The 13,192-nt window shown below is 38.2% G+C and overlaps 1 protein-coding gene across 8 annotated transcripts in view; it reads right to left on the minus strand.

The window, feature by feature from the left end:
* ANKRD12 (ankyrin repeat domain 12) overlaps positions 1–13,192 on the minus strand; it is a 65,061-nt gene that overhangs the window by 11,583 nt on the left and 40,286 nt on the right. For all 8 annotated transcript variants that reach the window (XM_082752942.1, XM_082752940.1, XM_082752941.1 and 5 more), the window contains 4 exons: positions 12,770–12,967; positions 9,877–10,019; positions 8,421–8,568; positions 1,589–6,267 (listed from right to left, as the gene is read on the minus strand). In XM_082752942.1, coding sequence (XP_082609068.1) covers positions 1,589–6,267; positions 8,421–8,568; positions 9,877–10,019; positions 12,770–12,967 — 5,168 coding nt within the window. The remainder of the gene's footprint in view (positions 1–1,588; positions 6,268–8,420; positions 8,569–9,876; positions 10,020–12,769; positions 12,968–13,192) is intronic.

Below are 13,192 nucleotides of genomic sequence, written 5' to 3' on the forward strand. Positions count from 1 at the left end.
TAAAAAATAAATCTTTGCCTCTGGTGATAAAGATATACTCCTGTGGCTGCAACAGCTACTTAGAAAGTTTTCTAGGCCAAGGACGGTCTGGTACGTTGTAACAAAACTCATCATACATTCTAGTTTGTTACAGACCAAGTAAAATGGTCATCTTACCCACATATTCCCTCAGATTATAATGAGCTTCCTAATTTCAAAGAACTCTGGTCACCATGAGACAGAACTCAAGGTGAGAGTATGTACATACATCCTCTCCCAGGAAGATGGAGGGCACAGGGGACAAAAGGAGAGGAGACAGCTTACATGGAGATTACAACTACCTCTGCAACGAAGCAAGAACAAGCTTTAAAATGTACTTTTATGCATTAAATTTGTGTTCATTGCTTAATCAGAAATAATCTTCAAGTCAGTTGGAGAAAGCTATACAGTATCTCAAGTTGGAGCAAGTTATCTTCACTGAACCAACACAGTAACACTATGCCATTCAGAAATAGAGACTGAAGACTGGATGCTTAGACTGTGCACATGAGATTTCAGACCTACAAAGAAGCTCAGGCATTTTTGCCATTAGAGGATTAGGATAGTCTCCTCATTGCTCCTAAACTCAGATTTCTCCTTAACTTGACACAGTAATGGGCATACAACCAAATCCTACTGAATTCTGACATTATCAAGCTGCTGTATGTCAGCCAAACAACTATTCTGGGAAATCAAACACACGGTCTCAGCCTATTTCAGCTCTTAAGTGTGTCAGCTTAAACCATTCAAATGGGTTTAAGCTAGTATGCTTTACCTCAGAACTAGACAAGTTTAAGTGTAGTCACAGTCAGTTAAAGAGCATCAGATAACAGATGGAAAACTAGAAAACTTCCTTCTACTCCCAGGAGTAACAATACTCGAAGGCGGCTAGCAAAAAACCCTCAATGCACAATGTGCTGGGTCCTTCCTCTTCCCCCACCTACACGCAGTATCAGGTCTGCTGAGGAGCAAGGAAAGGAAGTTTGAGTCGAACGCTACCAGGATTATGCTGACTTCAAAGTAGAGCCCAGCAGTTCCAGGTTATTGTCAGATACCTTGAGGGGCACTTCCACAGCAAACGGAGATATTAACTGCACTTCTGTGCAGGCAATTCTGTGCTGCCTTGCACACAGGAGTCCCAAAGTATAAGCGTCTTCTCTGCTGTCATAAGGAATATGCCCATGCCAGAGCCACGGAGAGCTTAGAACTGAATATTTTTTAACCAGATTATTTCCAGCAGACATTTGGAGAAGCTCTAAACAACTGACCTTACAACTTACTTTTGAAATGGTAGTTTCTACAGTAATAAACACTTTGAAATATATTTGTTTGCCTCTCACAGATTTCATGCATGATGGTTTGTATTGTAATGACTTTGACTCTACTGTTTGTATTTCCACCAAATGGGGCTTTTAAATACGACATTACTAGTCAATGTTAATTTGACATATTTCAACCTTATTTTCTGCACAAGTATTCAGAAGCGAGTTAGGAAATACATGCAAGTTACAAAAATAAAACCAAAACATGCCTTTCCTTGTACTGCATAATTAAAGACCACGTTACTTACAGTTGGAATGCAGATCTTGCTCAAGGGATTGCCGTCCAGTAGATACGATCCATTGAATGTCACATATTCATCATAATATTGAGGTGCCTGAGGAATAACACTGCACAGTAATTTACGCTTCTCTTCTATCTTCTTCCTTATGTGCAAGTACTCAAAATATGGATTTGCTCTCTCAGAACTGTATGGCTGAATCTCTTCAAGTTTCAAAGAATCAACAATAGCTGCCAGCGACTGCTGGGTTTTCTCTTTAGCTTGCAGTAAAGAAGGGTTCACTTGCACAGGCTGAGGCACACGAGACACCTTTCTTTTACGTGGATGATGTACCTGAGCATCTTCATCTTCAGTTAACCTAATCCTTCCTTTCAGAGATGCTGATGAGTCAGTCTCTTTTTCTAATGTCTGCATGCAGCTGACAGGATTCTGCTTGCCCTGGTTTGCAAGCAAATTTGCTCTGTTTCTCGTGATTCTTTGAGGTACTTCTTGCTGTTCCACCTTCTGATCCTCAGCAATTTCTTCTTCTAGTTTAACTATTTGGCTGTATTTATGCACCTCTTCCTGTATAATCTGTTGTGAACTACTTTCCAAGTTGGATAAAGGGTACTGTGGTGGATCATCTGTCAACACATCATCTCTGTCTTCAGTGCAGGGTTTTTTATTAGCCGATTCGTTCCCAATTCCTGACATTCCTGAACTTAGTTCACAGAGATCGGTGTCAGCTTTATTATTAACAACATGTAATGAAACCAAATTTTCTTGCTGTCCTTTTTCATTTCTAATGTCTGCAATATCTGCTGTGTTACCATCTGCTTCAATCTGAGCATTCTTGCAAACAACTTTATTGAATGCATACAAATTTACATTTAATTGTGAACTGCCATCACATTCAGGACTATCTTTTTCTAACAATACCACAGGTAAATCATTCACCCTTTCACAGCTCTGTGAAGTAGCTTTCACAGAGCTCTCAGAATATACAGCAATAGGTGCATCAGGCTTCTTACTGTTTGAGGGGAAGAAACTGTTTTCCATCTCTCTGGTACTACTAGCATCTGTACTCAAAGCAGAAGATGCAGCTTGAACTACACTTTGTTGTTGTACAAATAATGAATCTTGACTGCTATTGCCTGGTAAAGAAATGTGTTTAGACATATCTGGGAGTGGCTGAATAGGTAAAGAACAAGGCGACTGTGAAGGAAAAAATGATGCAGATTCTTGAGAACCGGAATTTCCCTTGCTTTCAGCATGCTGAGGCAAAAATTCAGATACTTTTTGTTCTTTTAAAGTCCTGTTTTCAGAACTGTGCATTGCTATAACACTATTAGTATCTTGCTCTGATACACTGTAACCTGAGCTGTTATACTCACTGTTTAATGAATTAAGTCTGTCAAAAGGCACATCCCACGGTTTGGCTGGCTGAGTCACACCACTTTGACTACATGGCTCTAAATGCGTATTGCGTTCTTCTGAAGGGCTCATCTGAACAACATTTTTAATGGTACTCGTGCCCACTGTTACCTGCTTGTTGCTACCAGTTCCAGCTGGGGATGACTGCAAACCAGACATACTGCACTGAAAGTCTCTCTCGGGCACGCTACATGGTAGTTCTGGTTTAGGAGAAGTGCTCGCGTATGTCTGAATCGACAGTTGAGGGTTCTGGTTATTTTCTTCTGCTATTCGAGGCTGTCTGCTGTGTTCAGGCACAGCAGCGGGCATGCTGCATCTTCGAACCTCTACGACAGGTCTACACTCATTTAAAACCAGTTTGACATCTTCAACAGATGCCGATCTAATGTATGCTGGTGGGAGCCTGTTTGCGAAAGGCGGCTTAATCCGATCTGGCAACTCGGTAACGCCATCGGTCTCTCTTTCAAGAAGGGCTGGTGATTTGGCACTTGCCAAAAACGGCGATTGTGAAAAAGACGTTTGGGATTCAGAACCTTCTAGCATGACATCTGAATCATATTCAATTACAGGCCTCGGTGTAGTTACTGTTGTATGGCAAGAATCCTCAGAGCTCGCAACTGAAACCAAGGACACCGATCTGGAGCTCAGGCCCATCTTCTCACTTTCTGATTTGGGGGATTTATTCAAATTATCTAAAACCAACAAAGGCCTTATGACATTTACATTTCTTGTATCTACTGACTGGGACCTACTACTTGTAGCGTCTTTCTGCTGTTTTTCCTTCGTGCAAACATCTGGCAGCTCTGAGCTTTTTGAACGAATCAGTTCTTTGCTTTTCACTTCAGCTAATGACTGTTTGGGTTTTTCTTTCATCTTGTTGAGTTCTAAACAAGTGCGGTTTCTTAAGCGCTCCTTCTCTTTCTGTTTTATTTTTTCTTTGTGTTTTCTATGCCACTGCTCTATTTCCAGATCTTTAAGGCTAAGCATTCTTTCAAAACTAGTCTGCATTAAATCATCATTGACTAATCTTTTCTCTTTAGGCCGAGCATCCTTTGGTGCAGGAGATGGTTTAGGCTTAAGTTTCTCATGTTCAAGTTTTAGCTTATGTAAACCACTTTGATGCAGTTTATCTTTATGTTTGTCTCTCTCTTTGTATCTGTCTATGTCTTTATCTTTTTTATCCTTCTCTCTACCGTCTGGAGTTTTCAACAAATCGTCTTTTGGTTTTTCTTTCAAAGACGACAATTTGTCATGCGTTGTTTTGTTACCTTCTGTAATACTACATCTTCTTTCTTCTTGCACGTGTTTTGAGTTTGCCACTGCTGAGCTCTCTTTGTCTTTGGATTTGTCTTTTTTTTCAGATTCCTTTTCTTTGTCTTTAGTTCTATTTTTTTCTGACTTACTATATTCAGATTCCTTTTCAGACTGTTTCACTTTTCTTTCAATGCAGTGTTTTTCTTTGCTGTCAGCCAAATGTTTTTCTTTATCAACTTTTTCTTTGTCGTGCTTCTTATCAGCCTTTTCTTTATTTTTTTCTTTGTCATCAGTTTTTTTAAGAGTAGCTGTGCTTTTAATTTTATCATTTTCCTTATGGCATCTTTCGGCTTGCTGGAAATTGGGCTTTTCCTTTCCTTTCTCTACAGTTTCATTTACTTCTGCTTTCTCTGTCTTGTATTCATGTCTTACTTTTTTCTCTTTTTCTGCATTTTTTCTTTCCATCTTGTCAGCATCTTTTTCTTTGGCTGAGGTTCGCTTTTCAGTCCTTTCTTTATTTTCCTTTAAATTCTTTTCTTGCTTTTCAGTATCTGTTTCCTTTTCTATTAAGTGCATGCTGATCACCTCATCTTTAACACTAAGGCAGAACAATTCCATTTCTTTATCTGCAAGCGTAATTTCCTTTTCTTCTTTTGTATCTTTTATTTTTTCATCCTTAAGAAACCTCTCGTTTTCCTTTTTGCTCTTCTCTTTCTCTCTTTCTTCTCTAGCATTTCTCTCCTTGTGGAACTGTCTCTCCTTAGCTAACTTGTCTTCTTTTGACACAGCTTTTTCCAACTTTGATTTTCTGTCTGAAGAAAGAGATTCATGTTCTATATTTAACAACACATCATCAGTTTCATCACTTTTGAAAAAGTTCTCTTTCCAAAATTCTCTGTCAAACTCAATACTTCTTTGGACTTCTTTATCTTTGTGTTTATGTTTTTCCTTTTCCCCATCCTGCTCCTTCTTGTGCTTGTCCTTTTCTCGTTCTTTGTGCTTTAATTTATGCTTTTTAAATGCTTTACCTTCCTTGTCAATCTTTCTCAGGGTATACTCTGAGTTCTCAAACGTTGGGCTATTATCTTCATCTTTAATTTTAGGACTAGATTTTTCACCAAATTCTAACTGAAAATCTTTCTGATGATGCTTGCTTTTTTCTTTATGCTTGCAAGATTTGCCACTAGAACTTTCTACCAGATAGTCAGAATCCGTGCTGTGATCATACCGAACTAATTCGGATTGCAATGTTATTTCAGAGCCTCCTGGTGATAAGCAAGTTTTGGTGTTTTCTTGCTTTAATGCTGTTGCTTGCTTTTCACTTAATCCACAGGGATGCTTAGGAGATTTGCCAGCAGTAATGTGAAATAGGTGTAAAGAAGAATCTTCTTTTGGGCTGAAAGACTTCTTAAAAGTTTCTTCCTCTCTAGTTTTATCTAAAGAATCTAAGACAGAAGCAGCTATATTTGTTACTCTAGCATTTTCTTTTTCTTGCTTTAGTTCTTGATTCTCTTTATTTTTACTCTGATTTTTTACTTTCCTTTTAACTTTGCCTTTTTGTTTGTGTTCATTTGTAACAATATATTCCTTCTTCACTCTTACATCAGAATTTGATGTCTCTGAAATAGAGCAAGGAGAGACTATCTTTTTGTCCTGAAGTATTTCTTCATCTGAACTTTCAGAACTTGAATACAAAACTCTAGATGGTTTCTGTTTCTTGTTTTTAAGTGATTTCGAGATGACAACTTTTTCCTGTTTCACAAGTAAGTTGTTCTTTTCAACTTCAGGCTCATCCTCTTTCCTTACGTCTTTTCTAAGAATATGTCTGTCATCAATCATTTTTTTCATTTCATCTTCATCATCATCTTTAAACTCATACTCATCATGAGCAGATGGAAGTGGTGCCTTACTAGGGACCGTTTGTGTTTGTTTGCTTTCGTTGGCTACAGAGTCTTTCTCTACTTCTGAATCAACGTTCCCCTCTACACTGGAAGGATTTACAGATGGAGCTTCTTCAGATTCTAGATTGAGAAAAACAGAAATTAGTTAAATGTTAATTGGACATTTTTCTACTTCAGTTCAGGACAAAAATGGAAATTTTATAGAAAAATATATAAAAAGAATATCATTAGGAACATGATCTATTCAAAAAAGTGACCACCATTGCTGCTGTTCTTGTCACATAATAATTGATCCTCACAGAAACCAAACCAAAACATACCAAGATTTTAAATCGCATAGTTCCTACCAATATGCTCAAATATCTTAAAACATGCTCTTAAATCCATTAACTTTTTTGTATGAAGCAAGATTCTTAGTGTTTTTTTTTCTATAAGATTATGAATTTTTCCAAGTAAATATGAAAATAAAGACTGAAGAGTGATAGACATACAGAATTTTTAGCAACAGAAGTCATGTCAGACCATTAATTCATGAGTTTCAGTACATTTTGTAAAAGCATTAATCTTATTTTAATCTCCATTTGTATCCCTAAGAGGTCTACCATATGAACAAAAGGGTAACGAAACAAGACATCAGTCATAGTGCTAAATAACTGAAAGAAGAAAACACCCTCGAAATACATAATACACTTTCTTACTAGAATTAGGCTTTTCAAGCAAAATCGAGAGAAACCCATTAGCTCCTCACACTTCACAGGTGTCACCCAGGTACATAAAGACATTGATTAGCGTTCATATCCCAATCTAATACAAGCAACTCTTTAAATTTAGCAAACCTCATCTATTATGTGCAGTGCCTGCAAAACCTTTTTCTCAAGGGCATCCTTCAGCGATGATTCATTCCCAGAGGAATTCATCAGCTCTCATGCTCTCTAACAACTAAACCACGTTCTCCTCCACATGAACTATTTCAGTCAAAGTACCTTGTTTCAACAGTTGATGAGTTTAATTCTTAAAAGACAAAGAACTGCTGGTGTAAAGAAATTACCTTATGAATCTTTAAACACGTGATGCAGACAGCCTAAAGTAGGCTCTGCTATAATTCTCTACAACTGATCTCTGCTATACGAGTGCACAGTGTGAAGCAAGTATGATGTCCTGGGCATCCTGACTTGCAAGTCAGGAGCACAAATCTCTCACCTGTTCCTCAAGTTAAACTTTACACAACATATGCAGTGTTATCATTACCGATCACGTGAAAATTTAGAACTCAAAAATCTTTTAGAAATCTTTCTGGATGTATTGCTTCCAGAAAGATAAGGTCCCAAGCCAAGCCTCTCCAGCTGAATCTATCCATTTGTTTTTTTAAAATAATTGAATTCAGTAACATTTAGTACTATGTCTAGAGAATTCACATACCAAATAAGAAGCAACAAATGAGTTTGAAATAATAGCATAAGGAAATAATGAAGCAGTTTCAATGCATTAGAATTTTGAAAGAAGTAAAAAAAAAAAACAATCTGCTGCAAAATTCCCCCTCATTTCCCATAGCATCCTCTGTGAACCAACTGCCAGTAAGCAATGGTTAAGAAGAATATCTTGCTAGGAAGCTTCTCAGCTGCTTTGTATTTTACACAGTACCAATAAAATAGAACCTTGCAGTCACCATTATTTTCTGCATTATCTTCAGCATCCAGAATATATTGCTACTTCACGCTATCAATTTTTTATTCCTCCCTCCCCATCTCTAATATGTATGTGTCATCCTCCTCCTGTCTTTAGCTCTGATCACTCTTTGCAGATTGTTTGTGCCTTCCCTTTACCCTTTTCCTATAAAGCAGTTGCTGCTTCTTTCTTCCTTCTCCTTATATATATCTCTTAGATCGCAATTCTTCCACTGAGGATATGAAGTGACTTCAGGGGATATTTTTCCCCAAGGAGACCTCTCAGGAACCTCCTTGTATTCTAGTAAATACAGTATTTTCCTCTGTATTTTTTCTCTGATATAACCACCACGCTGAGGTAAGGTTGATTTGGATGGTGGAAAGGGATTAATGAAGAAAGATGGAGATAAAGACAAAAAAAAATGGAGAAATCAGTTCAACAGAAAAATTTGAAAATCACTTCTAAAACTTAAAGTAGAAAACAACCTTAAAAATTGCACTTGCTACTTACAGCAATTCTTCCTAGCTAACACTATGCAAAAGATTAAAAACACCTAATTTCAGATGAATTGATGCACTTTAATTATGCAGTGAAATGCCTACTTTTACCTGAGCAGCTGTCCTCATCATCAGAGATAGGCACTTCTCTTTTCAATAGCATTTCCAGCTCTTCAGTTTCAGCGACATCAACAGGTCTCTCCCCATGCTTATTGGCTTGAAATGGATTTCCGCCATGTCGAAGCAACAACTTCACAATCTACAGCATTAAATAGAAGAACTTTGAGGTTTTCTACAACATTAATTTACCAGTATAAAAACCTTCCATTGGACAGAAAAGGCAGATCATGTGCCACATAATTCCAAACACCTGTCTCTGAAGTTGATACCACAAAGCAAGACTTCAACAACTGAAATGTAAAATCCAAGTATGTAATATGCTTGTTAAAAGAGCTTATGGGGAAGACTAAAGAAAGTTGTCCGTGATCACACAGATACAATATCATCATAAAGAACAGCAACACTGACATTTTTCTCACTGTTCTGGCATCAATTTGTACCATTTACCTGGTTCCTCACCTACCAAGCTCTCTAATCCTGTGCACTCAGTTCACCTCCTTGCTCCAAGTTTTATAGCATTTAACTATTTAACAAACAGGAAAGGTTTCTCAAGCAGCAGTATTATTGGTTTGCATAGCATTTCGGAAAAGCCCTGTTGGAGATTTAAGTGTCACTGGAGGAACAAACTACTCCCCATACCCAACTGTTACCATACTGTGAAATCACCAATGTCTGTCATCATGGCCAGAAGTGTTAAAAGGCAACGATAACACAGCCACTGCATTTTCATGACAGTATCCAGTATCAGTTACTTTTTTTTTTTTTTTGTCCTGCATGCTAAGAATGGGGAAATCCAGCAGACAGTGACATGTTCACAAGAAACTTCAAACTTTTCTGATACATGTTACTGAGATGGTCACAGATATATATACCAAGACCAGATAAGCATTGACATTCTGTTCTCCAGACCTCTACTACAATTCTATGAGCACTCCACCTAAAGACCACTTCCGTTTTGATACCCGTAAGAAACCATTACTAAACACTTAGCGGAAATTTCACAGATTATTGTGTATATGAATAACACAATTATTCATATAATAACATCACAATAGACAATATCAATTATTATACTGTACAATACTGATTATATATTCTGTAATAAACATAAAATACAAGTATTATATGAGAGAGAGTTTGGAGACATTTTCTTATTGAGAATTCTATACAGTACAAGTCTTAAAGTTCATTAAAATGTGTATTTATTTAAAATAATGGGAAATTTTAAATATTTAAGAAGCAGATGCTAGCACAAGGCATCTTGCAATAGCATTACAGTGAAGAGCAAGATGTAACAAAGCAAAACAAAAAAAATTAAGATGTCCCTAGAACAGCAGAAGCAGCATTATAAAACCCTGAGAGACTGATCCAGACAGTTAGGATTTGTTGTAATGACTGAGTATTTCAAACAACTTAGATACTTCCCCTGCTCTCACAGCACACTCACATTTCTATGCCCACTGCTAGCAGAATCATGAAGTGGAGTATCATCATCCAAGCCCTGCGTGTTCACGTCAGCTCCTGCTGCTATCAGGACTTTAGCAACATCATAGTAACCAACATTGCAAGCTTCATGCAATGGTGTCCAACCTGTAAGGAAGAGTGGTCAGTGTAAGTTTGAAAGGTCAAAGTTTTGTTTGTTTGTTTGTTTTTGGTTTGGTTTTCCACTGTACTATCAATCTATGGCCTTGAAACATTTCAATACACATTCATACACCAGTTCAGAGGAAAGTAATGCCATCTGTTTAATGAATACGTGCTTTACCAATCCTGGCCCTCGCAGCAATAAGTTATAAATTTTACCATGAATACACTGAACAGAGAAATCAATAATCAAATAAATGAAAAACCTGGCATAAAATCCCCCGAGTAAACATGTTAGAAATTCTTTTACTAATACATATTAGATTGCATTATTAGGTATATATAAATAACATCATCATATATAGAAACAGATTACCAATCATACTATTGGGAAATATAGAAATTGCTACAACCAGTGTACATTTAGAGCCATTGAACATGTACCAAGTATCAGTAATAACATTCAGCAACTATTAGTCAAGATAGAAAGCTGTTAACAAATACTGGCAGGGAACTTCCTCCAGATACTTCTTAGAATATTAGTCCTTCTTAGCAATTTTGATTTCACATTGATAATCTCAAGCTCACTGCTCATTTTTTTGCAGCAGAGTCTCAAGTGAAGATGATGAGAAATCCAAACCCACACGTACTACATTCCATACCTCAATCTCCTCTTCCCAACTGGATGCATCCCATCATAGCTATCCTGAACTTCCAGGCTATTTTTGATGACTTTCCAAAGACTAGCTCTGGAAAAGGATTCAACTTCTGTCTTAAATAACTGGTGCAGGTCTGGAAGAGTTTACTCACTATACTCCACATTTCGTAAGTAATGGGCTTGTACCTCTGTTCAGAAACCCATGATTTATCCAATACTTCACCAAGGAAATCCCTCATTTTCATCTCTTACTGAACTTCTGACCTTCCACTTGTTTAAAAAATAAAACTGACAGTAGCAGCAAAAAAACAAACAAACAAAAAAGCAACTTCTAACTTACTCTGTAGCAAAACACTTCCTATTATTTGTAAATTAATTTTTTTTTCTCCCATCATCATGTGGATCATTCACTTCCAGCACTGCCTGGCTACCACCTTCTTCTTTCCATTTTCTTGTCATCTGCCCCTTTCCCACTATCCCACAGTGAAAACACTGTTCTGCTTCCAGCCCTTTGATCCCTGCCTTCTTCCCCCTAACAATGACATACTTAATTTTCTCCATAATTCATTCTTCCCCGTGTTTTACTGCTTTGCCTTTCTATCCTATCAAAACGTCCAGCCGGCCAACACTAGTCCTGGCTTGCTCTCAACATCTGTTTCCTTTACTCCTGTTCTCACACAGCAGTATTGTTCTGGCAGATACCCCATGAGCAGGGTTACTTCCTCCATTACTAATTCATTTTCTCCTCCTTTAGTTCTGCCAGCTTCTTAGCTAAAAAACTCTAATTCTCTAAACTTCACTGCATCCTAAATTCATACTTTTTGTCCAATCGTGACTCACTTCTCAAATCCTCCCCCTTTTCTTTACTTCTTCCTTTGCACAGTATTTTGAAGCTCAGCCACCTCTGCTTCTCCCTTTGGATTACCAATGGAAATTATCTCATTTGATCCCAAACACCTCGTCAAGAGTTCTGAATGAAGCCTTTAATGACTTGCTCTCAATCAACTCCTGGAACCAGCTCTCAGCCGTTCTCCTCATGTTTCCATCTACCTTTGAAACCGGTTAAGTATCTGTACTGGGCCTGCCTGGGAAGAACTTAAAAAGTTAATTTCTTTCATAGCAGCCCATATGGTGCTCTGTTTTCCAGTTGTGGGTAAACTGTGTTGATAACACACCAGCATTTTGGCTACTGCTGAGCAGCGCTTGCAGTGTCAAGGTCTTCTCCCTCTCTCCCTCCTTTGCCCCCAAGAAAGCAAGCTGGATGAAAAGCTCAACAAGAGCCAGCAGTGCGTGCTTGCAGCCCAGAAGGCCAACAGCGTCCTGGGCTGCATCACCAGAGGGGTGGCCAGCAGGGGAGGGAGGTGATTGTGCCCCTCTGCTCTGCCTTGTGAGGCCCCACCTGGAGTGCTGTGTCCACGGCTGGGACCCCCAGCACAAGAAGGATGTGGGGCTGTAAGAGCAGGTCCAGAGGAGGGCCACAAGGATGATCAGAGCTGAAGCACCTCTCCTATGAAGAAAGGCTGGGAGAGCTGGGGATGTTCAGCCTGGAGAAGGCTCTGGGATGACCTCACTGCAGCCTTTCAATACTTTAAATGGGCATATAAGAAAGATGGAGGGCAACTTTTTGCTCAGGCAGAAATGACGCGACAAGAGGGAATAGCTTTAAACCAAAGAGGGAAGATTTAGATTAGCATTAGGAGGAAGTTTTTCACTCAGAGCATGGTGAGGCACTGGCACAGGTTGCCCAGAGAAGCTGTGGGTGCCCCATCCCTGGAGGTGTTCAAGGCCAGGCTGGATGGGGCTTTGGGCATCCTGATCTAGTGGGAGGTGTCCCTGCCCATGGCAGGAGAGTTGGAACTGGGTGGTATTTAAGGTCCCTTCCAACCCAGACCACTCTGTGATTTGATTCTATGAAACATGATACTATGTACCAGTGTCTAAGCCCAATCATTTTCTTCAAAAAAGAAATCTGAAAAACTCCAATTAATTTTAAATTATATTTTTTCATTTAAATATAGCACAAAGTGAACTAAAACCTGTTAACAACATCAGTATTAATTTTGAATTCATGCAGTTAAGCAAGCATGTATCAACTTACCTGCAAAATCTTTTACATTCACATTTGCACCTAAACTGATTAGTTCTTTAACTTGTTTAACATCCCCTCTAATTGCTGCCATATGTAAAGGAGTTTCCCCTCGTTCATTTCTTTTGTTAACTTTGTCTTTTTGTCTTGAAGAGGAAGTTGGAGTTTTCTTCTGTGCTGGTGTTTGTAAGGAATGATTTAAGTTGGAATCTACAAAATAAATTTTTAAATGGTCATTACAAGTTATGTAACAGTATTTTTACTTCATTATAATGCTTGTATGAAAAGATGATAATTATCAGTGAATAATTAAATAAAGGACGTGTTTGACACTTCACGTGTATTAACACAACACCTATTTGCAATATAAAAATGGTGTTTTACAAAGTCTTACTGTTTTTAAAATAGTTTTCAAGAACGGACAAATTCTATCCA

This window comes from Aythya marila, assembly GCF_965140915.1.
Source record: "Aythya marila genome assembly, chromosome: 2".
NCBI classification, from domain to species: Eukaryota; Metazoa; Chordata; class Aves; order Anseriformes; family Anatidae; genus Aythya; species Aythya marila.